Raw genomic sequence first — 18,487 nt, forward strand, 5'->3', positions numbered from 1 at the left:
GTCAGTCTGTCAAGCTATTTATGTCCCGTCCATTACCATGTATCAGCTCCACATAGGTGCTTTTCCCAGGGGCTGTTTTGACTAAGTGCTTGTATGGCCCCCCATTACCATAGTATGAGTGCCTCACAATCCTTAACATACATCGTCATAACACTCCCTGGCGCCTGGCAGCCCCTTGCCTCCATACAGACGCTGCCCATGACAGTGCCAGTTAGATTGGTGGGTTTTGCATGGCTGATGTTTGTCTACCAAGAACTAGACTGAGGCTGTCAGGCCTATTTCGTATAAGGTATGTCTACACTGAACATGGGTCTGAGAGACCAGGGCTTGTGAACTCTGTGTTTCCAAGCCCATGATTGAACGTCCACACTGCATTGTAAATCTGATCCCTTGGTTAGTATTTTTCTCTGCTCCTTTTGCCTTCCCCTTTAACTGCTTTATTGCTTTCTGCCTCCTGGCAGAGTTTCTCCTTTTGGGCCATTCTTAGCAAAGGCCTAATCTTGACTTTAGGACCATCACAACCTTCAGTTGTGGAAATGAGTAGGATGACAAACTCAGCATTATGACCTTTCTGTAGTAAGCAATAAGAAAGGCTGGAGCGCTAAGGGAATGTTGCAAGTTTAACCCAAAACAGGCCTCAGAGCTAAACGAATCATAAAAGACAAAGAGGGAAAAACCCACATGGTCATCTACTCTACCCTAGTATTACTACCAGAGCAGTGCACCTTGGGTGGGGCCTATAGATCAGAGCTCCACTGTGCAAGGCACAGTACATACTCGTAGTAAGAAACCCTAAGCCCCCAAAGAACTAAATAGATAAGAAAGTCAATGGGTGGTAGATTATAATCCCCATTTTACAGATGGGGACCTGAGACCCAGAGAGAGAAGTGACTTGCCGAGGTGTCACAGGAAATCTGCAGCATAGCCAGGCTTGAACCCAGATCTCCTGAGTCTCTGTCGAGGGCCTTAACTGTGCCACCTTCCTTCCTCCTTTGCCAGTGCAAGGTCCTTGCAATATATTTTCTAGCATGTGTCTCAGGCAAGCATGTTGCCCAGTTTTAAACGTCCAAAGCGATGGTGCTTCTGCTTTGCTGGGAGACTATTCCAGTCTATCAATCTCACTGCATTTCCTGATATTTGGCATGTTTCCTTTCTCCTATCTCATTGCTCCAAGTCACACACTCCTCCACTACCCTAAAGGACTCCTCTCCCTCAGTGCTGACATCCTTCCAACACACGTGTTCTGCTATTTTCTCTCCTCACTGCCCTTTTAGTTACGTCAAGCGCAGCACAGATTTAAAAGAGGCTCCATTGAACTCACGAAGCTATAAGCTTGAAAAAAAATCAGAACCCATCTCAGACACTTGGCCCTTCCACAGAGGTCACTGGCAGAACATTTTAGGCCCCTAAACTGGTTTCCTCTTGGTCAAACTATAGCTATTAACATTTTTTAATGTTCAGGGTGCCCAGTATTCCATTTGCCAAGACAAGCAGCAGCTTTCACTCCCTCTTATTATCTATCCTGCGTGGGAACTGTAGCAAAAGTGACTAACCAAGCTGTGAACTACACTTCCTACAGAAGCACTGGGCAGGAAAGTGGACTGCGCACGTTCACAGGTTCCAGGGAACATCAAGTCAGCTGGATTTTCCCATCGAATTGCCAGGCTGGTAGGGGTCGGAGGTCTGCAGCATGGATCAACTAAGGGTGGTCTCCCAGCTACTGTCTGTGGACACCAGCTACTGTCTGAATTCCCTCTTTATCTCCCAAGCACTCCCTTGTTTTAGCGTCTCTGCACTATTTCTTACACAGCCCCAATCACACTGCAGCACTCTGAAACCGCCGATCACCACCACTGCTCATGTACATGCCACATCAGCAATCAACATTGGCTGCCCTGAATACACAGCTCTCTCTTCCAAGAGACAGCTCCAACGAGAGATGACATCCCTATTCCTGAAGTGGGCAGAGACACTAAAGCTACCTTGCAGAGCACAAGTCTGGGTGCTCTGGTTACCATATAGGTGGCACACAAAAATAACCCCCTCAAAATGAAACAGTCCCAACAGCACTCGATCTGCAAAGCCTGGGGGGTTATCTTTGACTCCTTGCTTTCCTCCTCTCCTTACCTCTGGGATTTAGTCAAACCACACTGCTTCACCGTCTAGAACAGATTTAAAATCCATGCAAAGTTATGGTACTTGAAAAATTTTAAACAGCTCCTTCTCCCAACTTCCCAGAGTCCCTGGCTTTTCCTATTCCCTTAGGATGCCTTTCCATCTCCTACCATTCACCCCAACATAAAAAGGCTGATCCAGCTCCCACTGAACTCATAGGAAGATGTTCACTGACTTCAACAGAAGCAGAATTGGGACTTCGCCTCCTTCCTAGATATTTCCCACAGTGCCAGGAACCCTTACTGTCCTTTCCCCACTCAAGACAACCGCATACATACAAATTGCAGCATCTGACAGTGTTTAAAAAGTATTTGGGCATTTTATTAACTAGATCATGTTAAAAAAAATTTAAAACCTAGAACTATCTGCTGTGTTTCTCTTTCTAGCAGAGAAGTCGAGACACGTTTTATGGGCATCAAGGACATTTTTTGCAAGTACACATAGGGAAAGTTAGATAAGCAGGCTACCAGTGGCAGTGTGGAATCAGAGGCCTCTCCTTCACCTCTGTTTTTTTTGCCCATGAAATCCCAATTTGCAAGCTAGGAAATGAATCACCCACATGACCCACCCACATGGGATTCAATCAATAGCCCGTCTAGTGTTTATGTCAACGGAACAGAGAGAGACACTCAGAAAAGGCAGAATGGAGCTGGCATTTCAGAGGGTCTTTTTTAGCTAATTCAGGAAGTTCAAAGCCAGATAATGGAACTCGGACACAATGAACCGCTGACGCTAAATATAAACCAACTCAGGGCAAGAACTTGAGCCTTTGCTTTACAATGAGCTGCAAGATGATCACTATCACGCCACCTTCTCAGTTAGAATAACTGAAAAGTTTATTGCCATTACTGAAGTCTGGAGGAGGGATTTATCAAAATTACCACAGGACCCTACACTACTGCCCACCTATGGTCCCCTGGGTTGGTGGAAATGGACTTAGAATGGAAATGAGAACTCAGCGCAAACTTTTCCATTCCTATTATGTCTATCTAGGCATTTACACTGTGTTCATCACTGTGACATGGACACATCTAATCATGGATTCAGTGCACTAATATCCCATGCATTGAACTGCCATTGACTTCCCTGGGAGTTCTAGGGGTACAAAAGCTGCAGTTATCAAGCCCAGAGTCTCCTCCCAACACGCTAATGGGCAAAGCTTGCCTTTCCCTAAACCAATCAGAACTGCAGGCTGGCATTTCAAACTTCTATTCACAAACACCAGGGTCTTTGATTTGCAAGTGGGAGGTCGCTTGGCTTAACTGAGAATGAAGAGGCAGTGTTTACAGGCAAATCTATCTATCAAGGCCCTCACTGTACTTCTATCACTGCAATATCTGCGTATCCTACCGAGCCACTTCAAGCAAGGACACCATTTTTATATGCTGGTAGAGGGAAAGTGAACTTCTCTACCAGAGTCTTTGGTACTAGAAGAGAACATGCAAGAAGGATTTGATATAAAAAATTAATAGAGAAGATACACCCTAGCCTAGATCTACACACTGGAAACTGCTTTGGGGAATCTTTTTCAGGCTAACTTCATGCTCTGGCTACTGATAAAACCAGATTGCATGTAAATATGGTGCTAGAAACAAGACTGGTACCATCACAGTAAAGTGTTATTAGTTTGGTGGAAAGTGAAACATTCAACGGGCATGTGCAGTTACTGTTCAACTCAGAGTCAATTGTCCTTCCGGCCTCACTACACCTGTTATGCAACAGCAAAGAAATTATTTCCTTACTCTCCAGCATGTACTTCTTGGCAATAGGCAAAGACAGCAGTCGGATGTGACCAACTAGGAAGCCCCAGCCATGGGCTCTGGAGAGTGTGGTTTCAGGTGGCGAAGGGCTATACGGCTGCATCATGAAGTACGCAGTTAGCAAGATTAACCCCAGGGTAAGCAGGCCCTGTGAGAGAAGACAGGCAAGTGATTAATTACACTGAAAGAAGAAGTCATCTTCAGAATGGAAACTTTCTCCATCCAGGTACGAAGAAGGGTTCTAGTGTCGGAGTTGTGTGTGTTTTAACTTCCGCTGAGACACCTCATTTAAACAGCAATGCTAGTTGCATACAGGTGTAGACTTCTCATTCATTTCCGTTCACTGGGGCTGTACAAGAATGAAGATAATTGGTATTTAAACAAACATCTGCAGACATGGGGGGTTGTTTAACACTTAAGTACCAACATTCTCCATCAGAAAAGCCAGGGATCTCCATGAACAATTCTAGACTCCTAGTCTCTAATCAGATATTTTGCACTTCCGTAGCACCTTTTATGCAAGGATTTCAAAGCACTTTGCAAGCATTAACCAAGCCTCAAAACACTCTGGTGGAGTTACTTCATTGGTACAATCAGCCAAAATAAGCCCCAAAGAAATCACACTGAGTTGACAGAACTAGGAATACAAATCAGAAGACCCACAGTCTCACTATGTAGCATTGTGTATTCTTGGGAATGACAAAACTAGACTTCTTTTGATGACAAAAAATGCTCTAGAGTCAGTTGTAGAAGAGGACTATAAAATTATATCCAGTAGTATTTTTAATGTGAAATTTCTTATCATTGTAGCAAATATCTGACCACTCCCTACTGGAAATTGTCTCCTTTACCCACCCCCCTACCCAATAAACACTTTACTTTGAACCTATATAGCACTTTCCCACCATTAAACCTCTTGAGGGTGCATCTCCATTTTACAGATGAGAAAACAGATGCAGACAGGTGCAGGATCAATGGGTAGTCAATGTAGGGCTGGAAGAGATCTCACAAGGTCTAGTCCAGCCCCTGCGCTGAGGCAGGACCAAATAACCTCAACCACTGTAACACCTGTTCTTTAAAACCATCAATGAAGGGGATTCCACAACCTCCCTTGGAAGCCTATTTTACTCCTCAGGGAATTCTCTACCACTGCACAATGCAGAATTTTGCAAAATTCCCTGTTTTCCCTGCAGAATTGGGCCTACAGAGCTGCTGGCTGCCAAGATGGGCACCTGGATTCTGCAAAGCCCAGCTCGCAGTGAGCGGAGCACCCAGCCCGGCTGGGCTGGTGGCTGCTCGCTCTGCTTGATCCTCATTCTCCCAGGGACGGGAGAGGGACCCGAAGACCCAGCTCTGGCAAAGGGTGAGGAAGGGCAGGGCTGCACCATGTCCCCTGGCAGGACAGTAAAGAAGCTGGGGGTAGTACAGGCTCTGAGGGTGCTGGTGTCTGGGCAGCGGGGTGCCCTGTGGCTAGGCTCTAGGGGGAGAAGGGTGCTGGTGTCTGGTCTCTGGGTGAACGGGATGCTGGTCTCTGGGCTGGGGGGTGCCCAGTGGATGGAATCTGGAGGGGAAGGAGGTGATAGTGTCAAGGCAGGGGTGCTCTGTGGCTGGGCTCTGCAGAGCCGGGGAGTGCCCCGCAGCTGGGCTCTGCGATGAGGGGGGTGCTGATGTCTGGGCGCCCCACAGAGTCCCCTCCAATTCTTTACAACTGGAACTGGGTTGTTGTTGTAAGGGTTTCTTTAACTCTCTACTCCTGGGGGAATCTTTTTTGCTGCTGTCTGTATTGTTGACATACTTACTGTATTTTGAAATCAGTTACCAAAATAATTGAAACTGGAGTGATTATATTGTGTTGTTTTGACAAATAAAATATGCAGAATTTTGCAAAATTTTTAATTTTTTGGTGCAGAATTCCCCCAGGAGTACTATTTGTGCTTAACTATTCTTATAGTTAGAAAGTGTTTCCTAATATCTAACCTAAATCTCCCTTACTACTGATGAAGCCCATTACTTCTTGTCCTACCTTCTGCAGATATGGAGATCAATCAATCACTGTCCTCTTAATAACAGCCCTTAACATATTTGAGGACTGTTATCAGGTCCTTCCCTTCACTCTTCTTTTCTCAAAAGTAAACATGCCAACGTGGGTTTTTTTTTTTTTTAAATCTTTCCTCATAAGTCAGGTTTTCTAAACTTTTTAGCATGTTAGTTGCTCTCCTCTAGACTCTCTCCAATTGCCCACAACTTTTTTAAAATGTGGAACCCAGAATTAGACAGGGTACTCCAGCTGAGGCCTCGGTAGTGTCAAGTAGAACAGAACAATTACCTCCTGTGTTTTACATATGACATTCCTGTTAATACACCCCAGAATATTATCCTTTTTCACAGCTGCATCCCATTGTTGACTCCTAGTCACTCTGTGATCCACTATAACCCACAGATCCTTTCCAGCCATACTGCCACCTAGCCAGTTATTCCCCATTGTGTAGTTATGCATTTGATTTTTTTCCTTCCTAAGTGAAGTACTTTGCACTTGTCTTTATTGAATTTCACCTTGTTGAATTCAGACCAATTCTCCAATTTAAGGTCATTTTGACTTACCTATCCTTCAAAGAGCTTGCAACGCTTTCAGCTTGGCGTCATCTGTAAATTTTATAAGCATACTCTCTACTCCATATTAATGAAAATATTGACTATTACTGGACCCAGGAAAGGCCCCTGCCGAACCCCACTAGTTATGTCCCCCAGATTTTCAGCAAACCATTGATCACTAGTCTTTGAAAAGAGTGTTTCAACCAGTTTGCACCCAGTTTATAGTAATTTAATCTAGACCAGTGGTTCTCAACCAGAGGTACACATACCCCTGGGGATATGCAGAGGTCTTCCAGGGGGTACATCAACTCATCTAGATATTTGCCTTGTTTTACAACAGGCTACATAAAAAGCACTAGCAAAGTCAGTACAAACTACAATTTCATACAGACAATGACTTGTTTATACTGCTCTCTATACTATACACTGAAATGGAAGCACAGTATTTATATTCCAATTGCTTTATTGTATAATTATATGGTAAAAGTGAGAAAGTATGCAATGTTTCAGTAATAGCGTGCTGAGACTTTTGAGTTTTTATGTCTGATTTTGTAAGGAAGTAATTTTTAAGTGTGAAGTGAAACTTCGGGGTACATAAGACAAATCAGACTCCAGAAAGGGGTACAGTAATCTGTAAAGGCTGAGAGCCATTGATCTAGACCATACTTCCCTAGTTTGTTTATGAGAAAGTTATGTTGGGCTGTATCAAAAGCCTTACTAAAATCAAGATACATCATGTCTACAGCTTTCCCCTATCAAACTAGGCCAGTAACCCCGTCAAAGTTGGAAATTAGGTTGCTTTGGCATGATTTATTCTTAACAAATCCATGCTGGCTATTACTTACGACTCTATCAGCCTCTAGGTGCTTACAAATTGATTGTTTAACAATTTATTCCAGTATGTTTCCAGGTATCGAAGTTAGGCTGACTGGTTGATAATTCCCTGCGTCCTCTTTGTTCCCCCTTTTAAAGATGAGTACTATGTTTTCCCTCCTTCACTCGGACCTCACCCATCCCCCATGAATTCTCAATAATAATGGCTAATGGTTCCGAGATTGCTTCAGTTAGTTCCTTAAATACCCTAGGATGCATTTCATCAGTTCATCAATTCATCAACTAGAATACGTCTAACTTATCTGAATACATCTATTATCCATTCCTTCTTCCTTGTTGTGAATATTAATTGCCTTAAGAATCTGATTACAATTTACTTTAGTGAAGACTGAAGCAAAACAGGCATTAAACCTGCTAGCCTTCTTGATGATATCCATCATTAGAAGACCTACACTTCTCTTTGTCCTTCTCTTGCTTCTAATGTATTTATAGAACCTCTTCTTACTGCCTTTTATGTCCCTTGCTGGGGGACATTTTGTGCCATAGCCTTTCTGATTTTATCCCTACATCCTTGTGCTATTCTCCCATACTCCTCCTTAGCAATCTGTCCTTGTTCCCACTTTTTGTAGGATTCTTTTTTGATTTTCAGGTCATTAAAGAGCTCCTGATAGAGCCACACTGGCCTCTTAGTATTCTTCCTGTCTTTCCTTCTCATTGGGATAGTTTCCCAATTGTGCCTTTATTATTTAATCATGGGGAAATACAAGCCTCAGATGCCATTATGTAGAGGAAGAACATCAAATCCTCAAAAGGCACGTATGTATAAGTGTCAACATCTCCTATCCCTGCAGGTCAGAAAGATGGCTTACCTTGTAGAGAGCCATCAAGAGAGGGTACTGGGGGGGTCCCCTTTGGGGCTCATTCTTTTCCAAGAGCTGCTTGACAAACTTCTCAATGGCTTTTTCTGACATTCCACATTGGTGTCCAGTCTGCCTCACCAGGTCAATGGTCTCCGAAAGCTTGTCATAAATGCTGAGCTCACTGGCAGAAAGCTCCATGGCCACCAGTGAAAAATCCCTGCGAGGGGATTGAACACAGTCAAGCAACAAGAAACCTTCAAAAGCTCCCCATCACCACACACACACACACAGAGCCCAAGGCCACCCTCCACAGAACAGTGCACATCCTCAAGGTTTTAAATGAGAAAGGAAGGCAGCACAGCTGCAAAGCCGGTTGTCACCAAAGAAAGAGAGAGTTCATTCAAACATAAAGGGAGTTCATCTGAGAGCAGTTAGCTGCAGCCCTAAGCTCCTTTGCTGCATCTGTGTCTCCTACAGATCATAAGAAAGAAGAAACTACAGCCTTATGGGTCATGAGATTTAATAAGGATACTAGGCAGAAAATGGAGATAAAAGGCCAGATCCTCAGCTGGTGTAAACGGGTATAGCTTTACTGAAATCCATAGAGCTACATCCATTTACCCAAGCTGAAGATCTGGCCCATAAAACGTACTGCTCATTGAAGGTCACTGTCAACCTTGGAATATGGAAGACAATAAGCATGTGCATTGGCCACGCTTTCTTCTGTTATAGCTTTAGTGAGTCACTTATTTTAACCAAGCACATCTTTTGTTCATTAAATCCCTTGTCCCTCTGTCCTCTTCCTTGTTAAAAATAAGTAGCACAGGTGAGTGGAGGGTCACGATTTTACTATTTAAATTCTTGCAATTTAATTCCAAGGCCAGCTCATTGTTGGGTATTAGCAATACGATATGTGCTAGCTGCAAGCAGGAAGAATTCACAGTAGTAGGCTCTTCCTTTACGTTTCCTTGCAAGTGATTCACACATATGGCATCTCTATACAATCAAGTACTACAGCGAGAGACTCCTTGCAAATACAAGAAAGAGACAAAATGGCTTTTGAGGGCAAAAACAACCAGGAGTTCGGTGGCAGGTGCCACCGGACTCCTCGTTGTTTTTGCGGATACAGACTAACACGACTACCCCTCTGATACCTTTGAGGGCAAATTATTCCCGACCATGGAGTTTAAGCGGGGAAGTTTGTGACATATACAAATCATATGCTACCACTGAAAACTTTTCACATGAGGACCAGCAGGATGTGTGATGAACAGTGATGAACAGCAGGATACGTGAAGGAAATTTATTCCCACAACACTGCCCCTGTCTTTCACAATAGCCGAGCCTTATAACATAAAGATATTAATTATTTGTATTACCCAGTACTTAGGATCCCTAGTCATGGATCGGGACTCCACTGTACTGGACACTGTACAATGGGGATGGGCTGTAGAAAGACATAAGGAAATAACCCATTTGAGACTGTAACTGTTCCATCATTAGAGACTCACATAAAAACTTATGAATATCCTGCACTGGAGGGGAGGGGACTGGATATAGGGCCTTCCCCTAGCTCTTAATTCTGAGCTTGGAAAATTCTATTATCCACTAGACTAGGGCAACCAAAAATCTATTTAGAGAGAGGAAGTTTAATCACATACAGCCCAGCACGGAGGGTGCTTTCCCGCATGTGAAAATCCTAGGTGTACAGATTTTTCAGGCTCACTCCAAGCTGAGAACAGAAACAGGGCTCCTGCCTCACTTTTGTTCTCACCACCACCCAACTGCAGGAGTGGATAGCTTGTCCACCAAGTCATGAAATTCCTCCTCTGGCTCCGCTCTGCCTGATACACTCCCTACAGCATTATTATGAGACCAGTGTACATGGCTAATTATACACGTATTCGCTGACCAATCGCTCAACTCATCCGGTATTTTAAAAACCACAGATCAATTCGGCAGCTTGTCCTGGAGGGCGCAAAGGGCAGTACAACACACAGTGAAAAATATTTTACATAGCAACTCATTTTTGCTAATCCTCCCCCCACAATAAAAAGAAAGATTCAAGAAATCACGTTTCCTTGTTAGGCAACCAAATTTGAAATCTGGTTGTCCTTAAAGAAGTCATCTGAAAATTATGCTTCCTAGCCTTCCAGCTTTAGCAATTAACTAGAACCAAGTGATGACATTTCTACCCTCCATTCCTGCAATATCAGAAACACTAACAAGCAATCTAAAAAAAAAAAAGATGGAATGGGATATATGCCACTTTGCTCTGCTTCTTGTCTTATTCCAGTCTTTATTCCTCATGCTAATTTATGACCTGACCAGGCAAATGCTTACTACAAGATGTAATTAGTTCTTACTTTTATGAGTAGCGCCATTGAGTAGTAAGCATTCTGGGTGGGATTTCCATAGGTATTTAGGTGCCTCACTCCCATTGATTTCATGGGAGTTAGGAGCCTAAGCACCTTTGTGAATCCCACCGTACATCCAGGAGCTAGCATGGGGAAGATTGGATTATAGACTGCAAGCTCTCTAGGAAAGGTACCTTTTCTACCTATGTACTAGATGCTTTACAAACAACTGGCTCTATAAAAATAATATTATTGTACTGACTCTTGCATTTATATAACACACTGATTCACAAAATAAGCAATAGCCAGAGCATCTGCAGAAAATTAAACGGTCTTTGCTCAACTTTAATGATTGTTCTAGTTGCCTTGACACTGGAACCGCAAGCGATGTACTAAATGGATTGAAAGGTCGTTGAGCTTCTCTGTAGCTCCTGTATAGCTCTTTGTATCATTTGCTGAAATGCCAGAGCTCAATCCTGCGAGCCCTCCACATAAAGAATTCCAGTGAATTCAATGAAATCTGTGCACAAAGAGCTTGCAGAATTGAGCGCTTGTTTTGTAGCTGCTGACAGCAATTCCATGCAGCAGCTCATGACAGATATCCTTACAGTAAGTGTCACATAGCGCAAGTTTTCTCCTTTCCCTAGTAGCAGAAGCTCATCAGTGTCAAAAATACTGAGATATGTCCTAAGACTAGCCCCCCCATATGAGTATCCACTATTAGGGAGCATAATTGAAGAAGACACCTACAAATCACATACTAGTATTGAAAACCTTTCACATTTCCTTAGCAAAGTCAACAGTAATCTGTGTTCCCTACTGGAAAATAAAATACTTGTCTAACATTGTTTTAAAAATAAACAATGCCTTAAAAAATATCCATTATTTACTTTCAGATCAATGCAACATGATTTATGAAATAAGAATGACAGACTAACTCTTCTACTTAGTTGCTATATACATGTAGGAAATAAATCTTCTATATCTTATACGGCTAAGCCTACTAGAGAAATAACAGTCTTTACGTTTTGTTTCTGGCTTTTATTTATTGGAAAGCCATCAGGGTTACTGTTATTAATTATTACTATTATTTAATACTTATTTATGGTAGCGAGCCAGTGAGAATCAGGGACCTAAACTAACTAAACTAAAGAATTTATAGTTTAAAGCCCCAGTCCTGCAAACACTTATGTATGAGATTAAAGTGATTCACACGCAGGTATTGTCAGGATTAGAGGTCTGCTCAGGCCTAACTTTAAAGCCGGACCAGGACTCAAACCCGAGCGGAGGACAACTGACCTAAACCCAACCTGAGAGTGTGGAGAGGTTTTCAGACCCGAACCCGACATTTCACCTTGAGCTTGGGGCTTGGCCTGGTAGCAGCTTCCCACTCCCTATGCCTGGTGCCAGCAATCCATCTCTGGCCACCTCCTGCAGCAGGAGAGGGGGTGTGACTTGTCAGCACACAAGAGCAGCAGCATACGCAGCAGCGCACTGATGTGGCGGCCAACAGGAGTGAGGTACACAGTAGAACAACGCGTCAAGCCCATAGTCAGGAAAAGGTGATCAGAGATGACCAGACCTGAGCCAGACAGTTGCAGTCAGGTCCCGTCAGGTTCGGGTTGGGTTGCAAGGTTCTATTCAGGATCATGTCCTTAGGTTCCAATCCTGAAAACATTTAAACATCTGCTCAACTTCATGCATGTGAGCAGTCCCACTGACTTCAACGTGAACGCTCGTGCTGAAAGTTAAGCGTGTGCATAAGTGTTTGCAGAAACTGGGCTAAAGTGGCAATCTATTTTAAAACAGATGTTATTGGATTAAAAATCATTTTTAAAAGACAAGTATCAGGGGGTAGCTGCGTTAGTCTGTATCCACAAAAACAACGAGGAGTCCGGTGGCACCTTAAAGACTAACAGATTTATTTGGGCATAAGCTTTCGTGGGTAAGAAGTGGGTTTTTTACCCATGAAAGCTTATGCCCAAATAAATCTATTAGTCCTTAAGGTGCCACCAGACTCCTCATTGTTTTTTTTAAAAGACAAGTTTCCTCACCTACATTACTAATAAGACCCAAGATTGTTAAAGCTGAACAAATTTTAAAAATCAAATTTACATTTCACCATTTATGCTGTCAGTTTCCCATCTGTGCCTCACTCTGCATGAGCAATAGAAAAAGAAAGCTAGACCCCATCCTGCACCTGAGTCCGCACAGAGCCCAGTTTAAGACCATGGAGCTTTGCATGGGGGCAGGGATCCAACTGCAGCATCAGAGCCCTTGTGAGCATTTGGCTCTCATGCAATAGCATGCTGGATTGCAAAACACGACAGCAATATGCTGAAAGGCCAAAAACAAAAAACCTAAATATTTGCCTTCAAATTTTGTTCCTTAATTAGATTACTTCTGCTGACACCAGGTTTGCTAGAAATTTTGTATTTTGGTACAATACTGAAATTTTGGACCTTTGTTGCCTGAGGGTACCCCATTTAAGGGATCACTTCCCCCCCACCCCAGAGCTGCAGTGCAAACACTTGCAGGTTGGTTTGTTATTGCACTAAGGCCAAGGCCTTTTCTCTGCTCCGCACTTCTCATTTTTCCACAGTTTTGAGCGCAGCAGGGCTAAGAAGGGAACTAGGACACCCAGCAGCTGGTGCAAGGGCACATGGGCTCCCTGACTGGGATTTGCAGCAAAGGGGCAGGGTGCCCTGGGAATCCGTCTGTACCTCCACTGGCCCAGGTGCACCTGGGCCATCAGGCTCACCCCTCTGCCCTGCCCCCAGCACCTTCACACACACCCCGCACCCAGGCGCTTCCCGCTTTCTCTCCTCCCCCTTCACTATCCCCATTGCCCTCCCTTGCCCCCTCCAGTAACCCCACCCCTCTGATGCCCCCTTCCCTCCTGCCTCTCTCCATGTCTCGTTACCACCATCCTCGCTCCTGTCCCATCCCCCTTCCTGCCCCATCCCCTCTGCCCCAGTACCCCTCTCCTCTGCCCCAGTACCCCTCCCCTCTGCCCCATCCCTCCTCCTGCCCCAGTACCCCTCCCCTCTGCCCCAGTACCCCTCCCCTCTGCCCCATCCCTCCTCCTGCCCCAGTACCCCTCCCCTCTGCCCCAGTACCCCTCCCCTCTGCCCCATCCCTCCTCCTGCCCCAGTACCCCTCCCCTCTGCCCCAGTACCCCTCTCCTCTGCCCCATCCCTCCTCCTGCCCCAGTACCCCTCTCCTCTGCCCCTTCCCCCTCCTGCCCCAGTACCCCTCCCCTCTGCCCCAGTACCCCTCCCCTCTGCTCCTTCCCCCTCCTGCCCCAGTACCCCTCCCCTCTGCCCCTTCCTGCCCCTCTGCCTCCTGACCCCGCCCGGGGCGCTCCCCTTCTGCCCCCATGGCCCCGTGACCCCTCACCCCATCCACGCTCAGGCCCGGGTACTCCTGCCTCCGCCCGGCTGGGGGGACCCGCCCAGCGCTTCCTGCTTCCTGCTGCCGAGGCCGCCGATTGGCCGGGACTCGGGCGCGAGGAGCTGCGCAGCGCCGCCAAGACTGCCCCGCCCCCTGCCCGCCATGGCCCCGCCCCCTGGCCCCCAGGGCCCCGCCCCCACTGCGCCCTCAGCCCCGCCCCCACCGCGCCTCCCGGCCTCTGCCCCGCCCCCACCACGCCGCACTTGCCCTGGCCCCGCTGCTGGCCCCGACCCCTGCGTCGCCCCAGCGCCCCCCCCCCGCGCCCCTCAGTCCCACCCCTACCACACCCAGGCCCTCGCCCCACTGCCCCCTCTCGCCCCACTGCCCCGCGACACCCCTTCCCCACCGTGCCCTCTGCCCCACTGCACCCCTCGCCCCACTGCGCCTTCTGCCCCACTGCACCCCGCCCCGCGACACCCCTTCCCCACCGCGCCCTCTGCCCCACTGCACCCCTCGCCCCACTGCACCGCGCCCCGCGACACCCCTTCCCCACCGTGCCCTCTGCCCCACTGCACCCCTCGCCCCACTGCACCGCGCCCCGCGACACCCCTTCCCCACCGTGCCCTCTGCCCCACTGCACCCCTCGCCCCACTGCGCCTTCTGCCCCACTGCACCCCGCCCCGCAACACCCCTTCCCCACCGCGCCCTCTGCCCCACTGCACCCCTCGCCCCACTGCGCCTTCTGCCCCTATGTGCTGCACCCCATCCCGCCGTGCCCCTCTGCCCCGCCCCGCACCACCCCTGGCCTCACCTCCACCACATCTCACCCGCCCCGCGGCCTCCCCACCCCCTGCCCGGCCACCCACAGCCACCCACCCCCTGCCAGCCACTCGCTGCGCTGCCCACCCCCTTGCCAGTTGCCCCGTCACCCACCCGTCTCCCACCTGTCTGCTCTGCGGGGCTGGTACCGCACCCCCGGGCTTGACGCGGTTTCCGTGATCTACAGGGTTGTGGGTTTGGTTCAATGGCTCTCAGCCCCCCCCCCACTATTGTTCCAGCCCCCCTGCTGCTCTGCCACCCACAGCGCCCCCCACCCAGGTGCTGCCCAGCTGCCTTGGCCACCCACAGCACTCCCTGTTTTGCTCTAAGTGCCCTTGCAGGGCCTACCTTCCTTTGCCAAGAGTCGTCCACAGCTTTGTCAACATGTCCACAGTCACCCTACAGCCTCACCCACTTTCCTCCTGTGCCTTGGCTTTGTCCACGCACCGTCTCCCTCCGTAGCGTCTGGCTTCCGCTGCTTAAAGCTGTTACCTCGTTGGCTACATACAGTTAACAGGAGTGTGGCCAGTGTCTGTTGCTTCTGGCCGGTGGCAGTACATTACGCTGAGTGAAACTGAGCAGTTGCTTGTTTCGTTAGTCGGCTTTTGCACCTCTCTGCTGGCAGTGCCATATGAAAAGTAAGCCCCCTCCTCATTTTTATGTTCAGTCGTGCCCAAACTGTACGAGGCACCGGACAGATTATACAGGACCAGTCCCTGTTGTGATGTGCTTATGGTCGATAGTAAACATCACAGATTCATAGATACTAAGGTCAGAAGGGACCATTATGATCATCTAGTCTGACCTCCTGCACCACTCAGGCCACAGAATCTCACCCACCCACTCCTGCGAAAAACCTCTCACCTATGTCTGAGCTATTGAAGTCCTCAAATCATGGTTTAAAGACTTCAAGGAGCAGAGAATCCTCCAGCAAGTGACCCGGGCCCCATGCTACAGAGGAAGGTGAAAAACCTCCAGGGCCTCTTCCAATCTGCCCTGGAGGAAAATTCCTTCCCGACCCCAAATATGGCGATCAACTAAACCCTGAGCATATGGACAAGATTCACCAGCCAGATACTACAGAAAATTCTTTCCTGGGTAAAATTCTTTCCATCGTCCTCAATAGTTAACAATGTTTGTGGAATACCTTCATCACCGGCAGTCCACCCAAATCACGGCGGATAAGACACTTGTTTCAAGAGTTGAAGAATGAACAAATCTAAAATGTTGACATCATTCAAACACATGGGAAAGTCAAGCAGGGCAGTGCCCGTTAATACTATGTGGGGGCATCTGACCAGTACAGACTCTGTGTTTCTGTACAGAGACTGGTCTCAATGACTTCCGGTGGCAATGAGAAAGTATTTCGTTTTATTGGTTTTTAATTTTCCCCTTTTTAAACTGTAGCTTACGGAGAAAGCAGAGGACTCCCTGCGTCCAATGGATAGGGTACTGGACTGGCATTCAGAAAAGCTTGATTCTAATTCTCAGCTGTGCTGCTGGCCTGCTGGGTGTTCTTGCGCAAGTCATTTCACGGCTGTGTGCCTCAGTTTCCCCATCTGTGAAGTGGGCGTAATGATACTGACCTCCTTTGTAAAGCACTGTGAGATTTGTAGATGAAAAGTGCTAGTTATTCTGCTTCATTTGGTGCATATTTTATATGCCAATAAGAGTAAATAATAATCCCTTAAACGATGAAAACAGAGAGAATTGGAGAAGTGGCTTTTGGAGACCAAATAGTTGTGCATTTGAACTTTTCTACAATGTTGTTAAAATGTGTCATGAGCTAAGTGCTTGTTCAGTCCAGTTGTGCTCCGCTATTAGGAGCAGCCCGCAAAGTGGTATGGCTGCGGGCACTCAGCTGGTTTGTGGTTGTTTGCTAAGATTCTGTCGTGCTCTGAAATGGAATTTAATTTTGAAAATTTCTCTGTTACTGGTGAAGTGCTTATAGTAATTCTGAAAGATTTAAAGAGACACAGCTTAAAAAATCAATCATATAGTACAAACAAATAAAATGTATTTTCCTATGATATTACTATGACCATGGGCCCTGATCCTCCAAACACAATATGCATCACTTTATTTGAGTAGTCCCTTTGACTTCAGTGACTCATGTGTACGTGTTTGCATGATCCAGGCCTTATTTAAAAGTGAAAGAAATGTTAAAATGCAACATACTTGTCATTACTTATGCTCGTTGTTAACTTCCTTGCATTTCTGTCAGCTTGGAGAATGAAAAATCAATTTGACTTTTGTTTATATTGTAAACAATTCAGTTTTGCTTTCCGGTTTAGTGCTGCAATGTTTTGAAAGTTTGCTAACACATCAGGGGGAGGGATTTTGTTTAAAAATATCTCTTTTTATCAGAATTAATGCCATTGGAGATAAAATAGTACCATTTTTCTGTGTATGATGTTTTATAAAAGTTTGGCTTTATAGATCTACATTTTGAGCCAAATTCAGGTTATCAGCATCTCTTATACAGGTCAAATATTATGCAGTTGGAATGCATTGTTGTATTTACTACCATCTAATGGAAGAACTGAGGAAAAGCAGCTTTAGCTAATTTAATCTTCTTTTGTAGGCAAATAAAGCTGTTTGCTGACCGACTGAAGCAGGAAAAGCGCCATCTTCCGTACATAATCCAAACAAGATTTAGGGTAAGAGTAACCTCTTGTGGGCAGCTTTTGTCTACGTACAGCTGCATGAAGTGAACAGGCGGTCTGGTTTGGCCGATGGACATAGCGATTTTGTTACTTTCATTGTTGTTCAGAATTTCAAATGAATTTGGGTTTATACTGTTCAAGGACTTTTAAAATAGAAATAGTACAGATTGGCCCAAATTAAACCTGGATCTGAAGACCCCAGAATATTGCATCCAGAGCTAGAACGGAACTGTGCCGTTAGAGTCTCTCTTTAGTGAATATGTTCCAAAGGCTGATCCTAGTACTAGATAGAATAATGTCATTTTATAGTGAAGTGTGATAAGAGAGGCTAGCCTAGAAGAAGAACTATGTAAATTGGATTAAGAAAATACAGTCCTTTTATTATTAGGGCTAAGGGACAGTTGTCTGGCATTAACAGTAAAGGCAACAGAATGCCTCTGTAAGGAAAGGAGTTAGGACATTAGCCTGGGATTTGAGGTACCTGAGCTCATTTTCCTTCCTCAGCCACGGGTTTTCTGTGTGACCTTGGTCAAGTCCCTGGGGCTCAGATCCTCAAAGTTGTATAGGCATCTAGCTCCCATTGAAATCAACAGGAATTAGGCACCTAAATACCTTTGAGGGTCTGGGCTTTAGTCTCTCTGTGCCTCAGTTCCACATCTGTACAATGGGGCTAATAGCAGTGCCCTGCCTTACAGGTTGCGATGAGGTTAGTCCATTAAAGAGTGTGAATTTCCCAGATACAGCACAAATGCAGGTAGAGTTTAGTGCCACCTAATCAGGAATAGGAATATACCACTTTGGTCAGAGATGAGACAAGCTATGTAAATAAAAGGTTGTTAGAATTGAATAGCAGGCCGAGGGCTCAAAGGCAGCCATTGAAGGAATTTGGTATGTGACAGGAAGTGAAAACAGTCAACTCCATTCAGTGTGAATTTAAACTGGTGCATACAATGGAAAAGGGAGGGCTATAACTTCTGATTAGAAGAGAGATTGTTAAAGTCTCGATAATGTTGAGAAAACAGATTATTCAG

General features: G+C 46.0%; 1 protein-coding gene across 1 annotated transcript in view; it reads right to left on the reverse strand.

The window, feature by feature from the left end:
* The window catches only part of LOC311510978 (bombesin receptor-activated protein C6orf89 homolog), a 33,580-nt gene extending 19,530 nt beyond the window's left edge, over nt 1-14,050 (reverse strand). Inside the window, exons 1-3 of the mRNA XM_084611152.1 lie at nt 13,978-14,050; nt 8,231-8,438; nt 3,918-4,083 (exon numbers count right to left, since the gene is read on the reverse strand). Coding sequence (XP_084467278.1) covers nt 3,918-4,083; nt 8,231-8,438; nt 13,978-13,982 — 379 coding nt within the window. The 5' untranslated portion in view covers nt 13,983-14,050. The remainder of the gene's footprint in view (nt 1-3,917; nt 4,084-8,230; nt 8,439-13,977) is intronic.
* Between the last annotated feature and the right edge of the window lie 4,437 nt (nt 14,051-18,487).

The sequence above is a fragment of the Lepidochelys olivacea genome, assembly GCF_965140295.1.
Source record: "Lepidochelys olivacea isolate rLepOli2 genome assembly, chromosome: 21".
Taxonomy (NCBI): domain Eukaryota; kingdom Metazoa; phylum Chordata; order Testudines; family Cheloniidae; genus Lepidochelys; species Lepidochelys olivacea.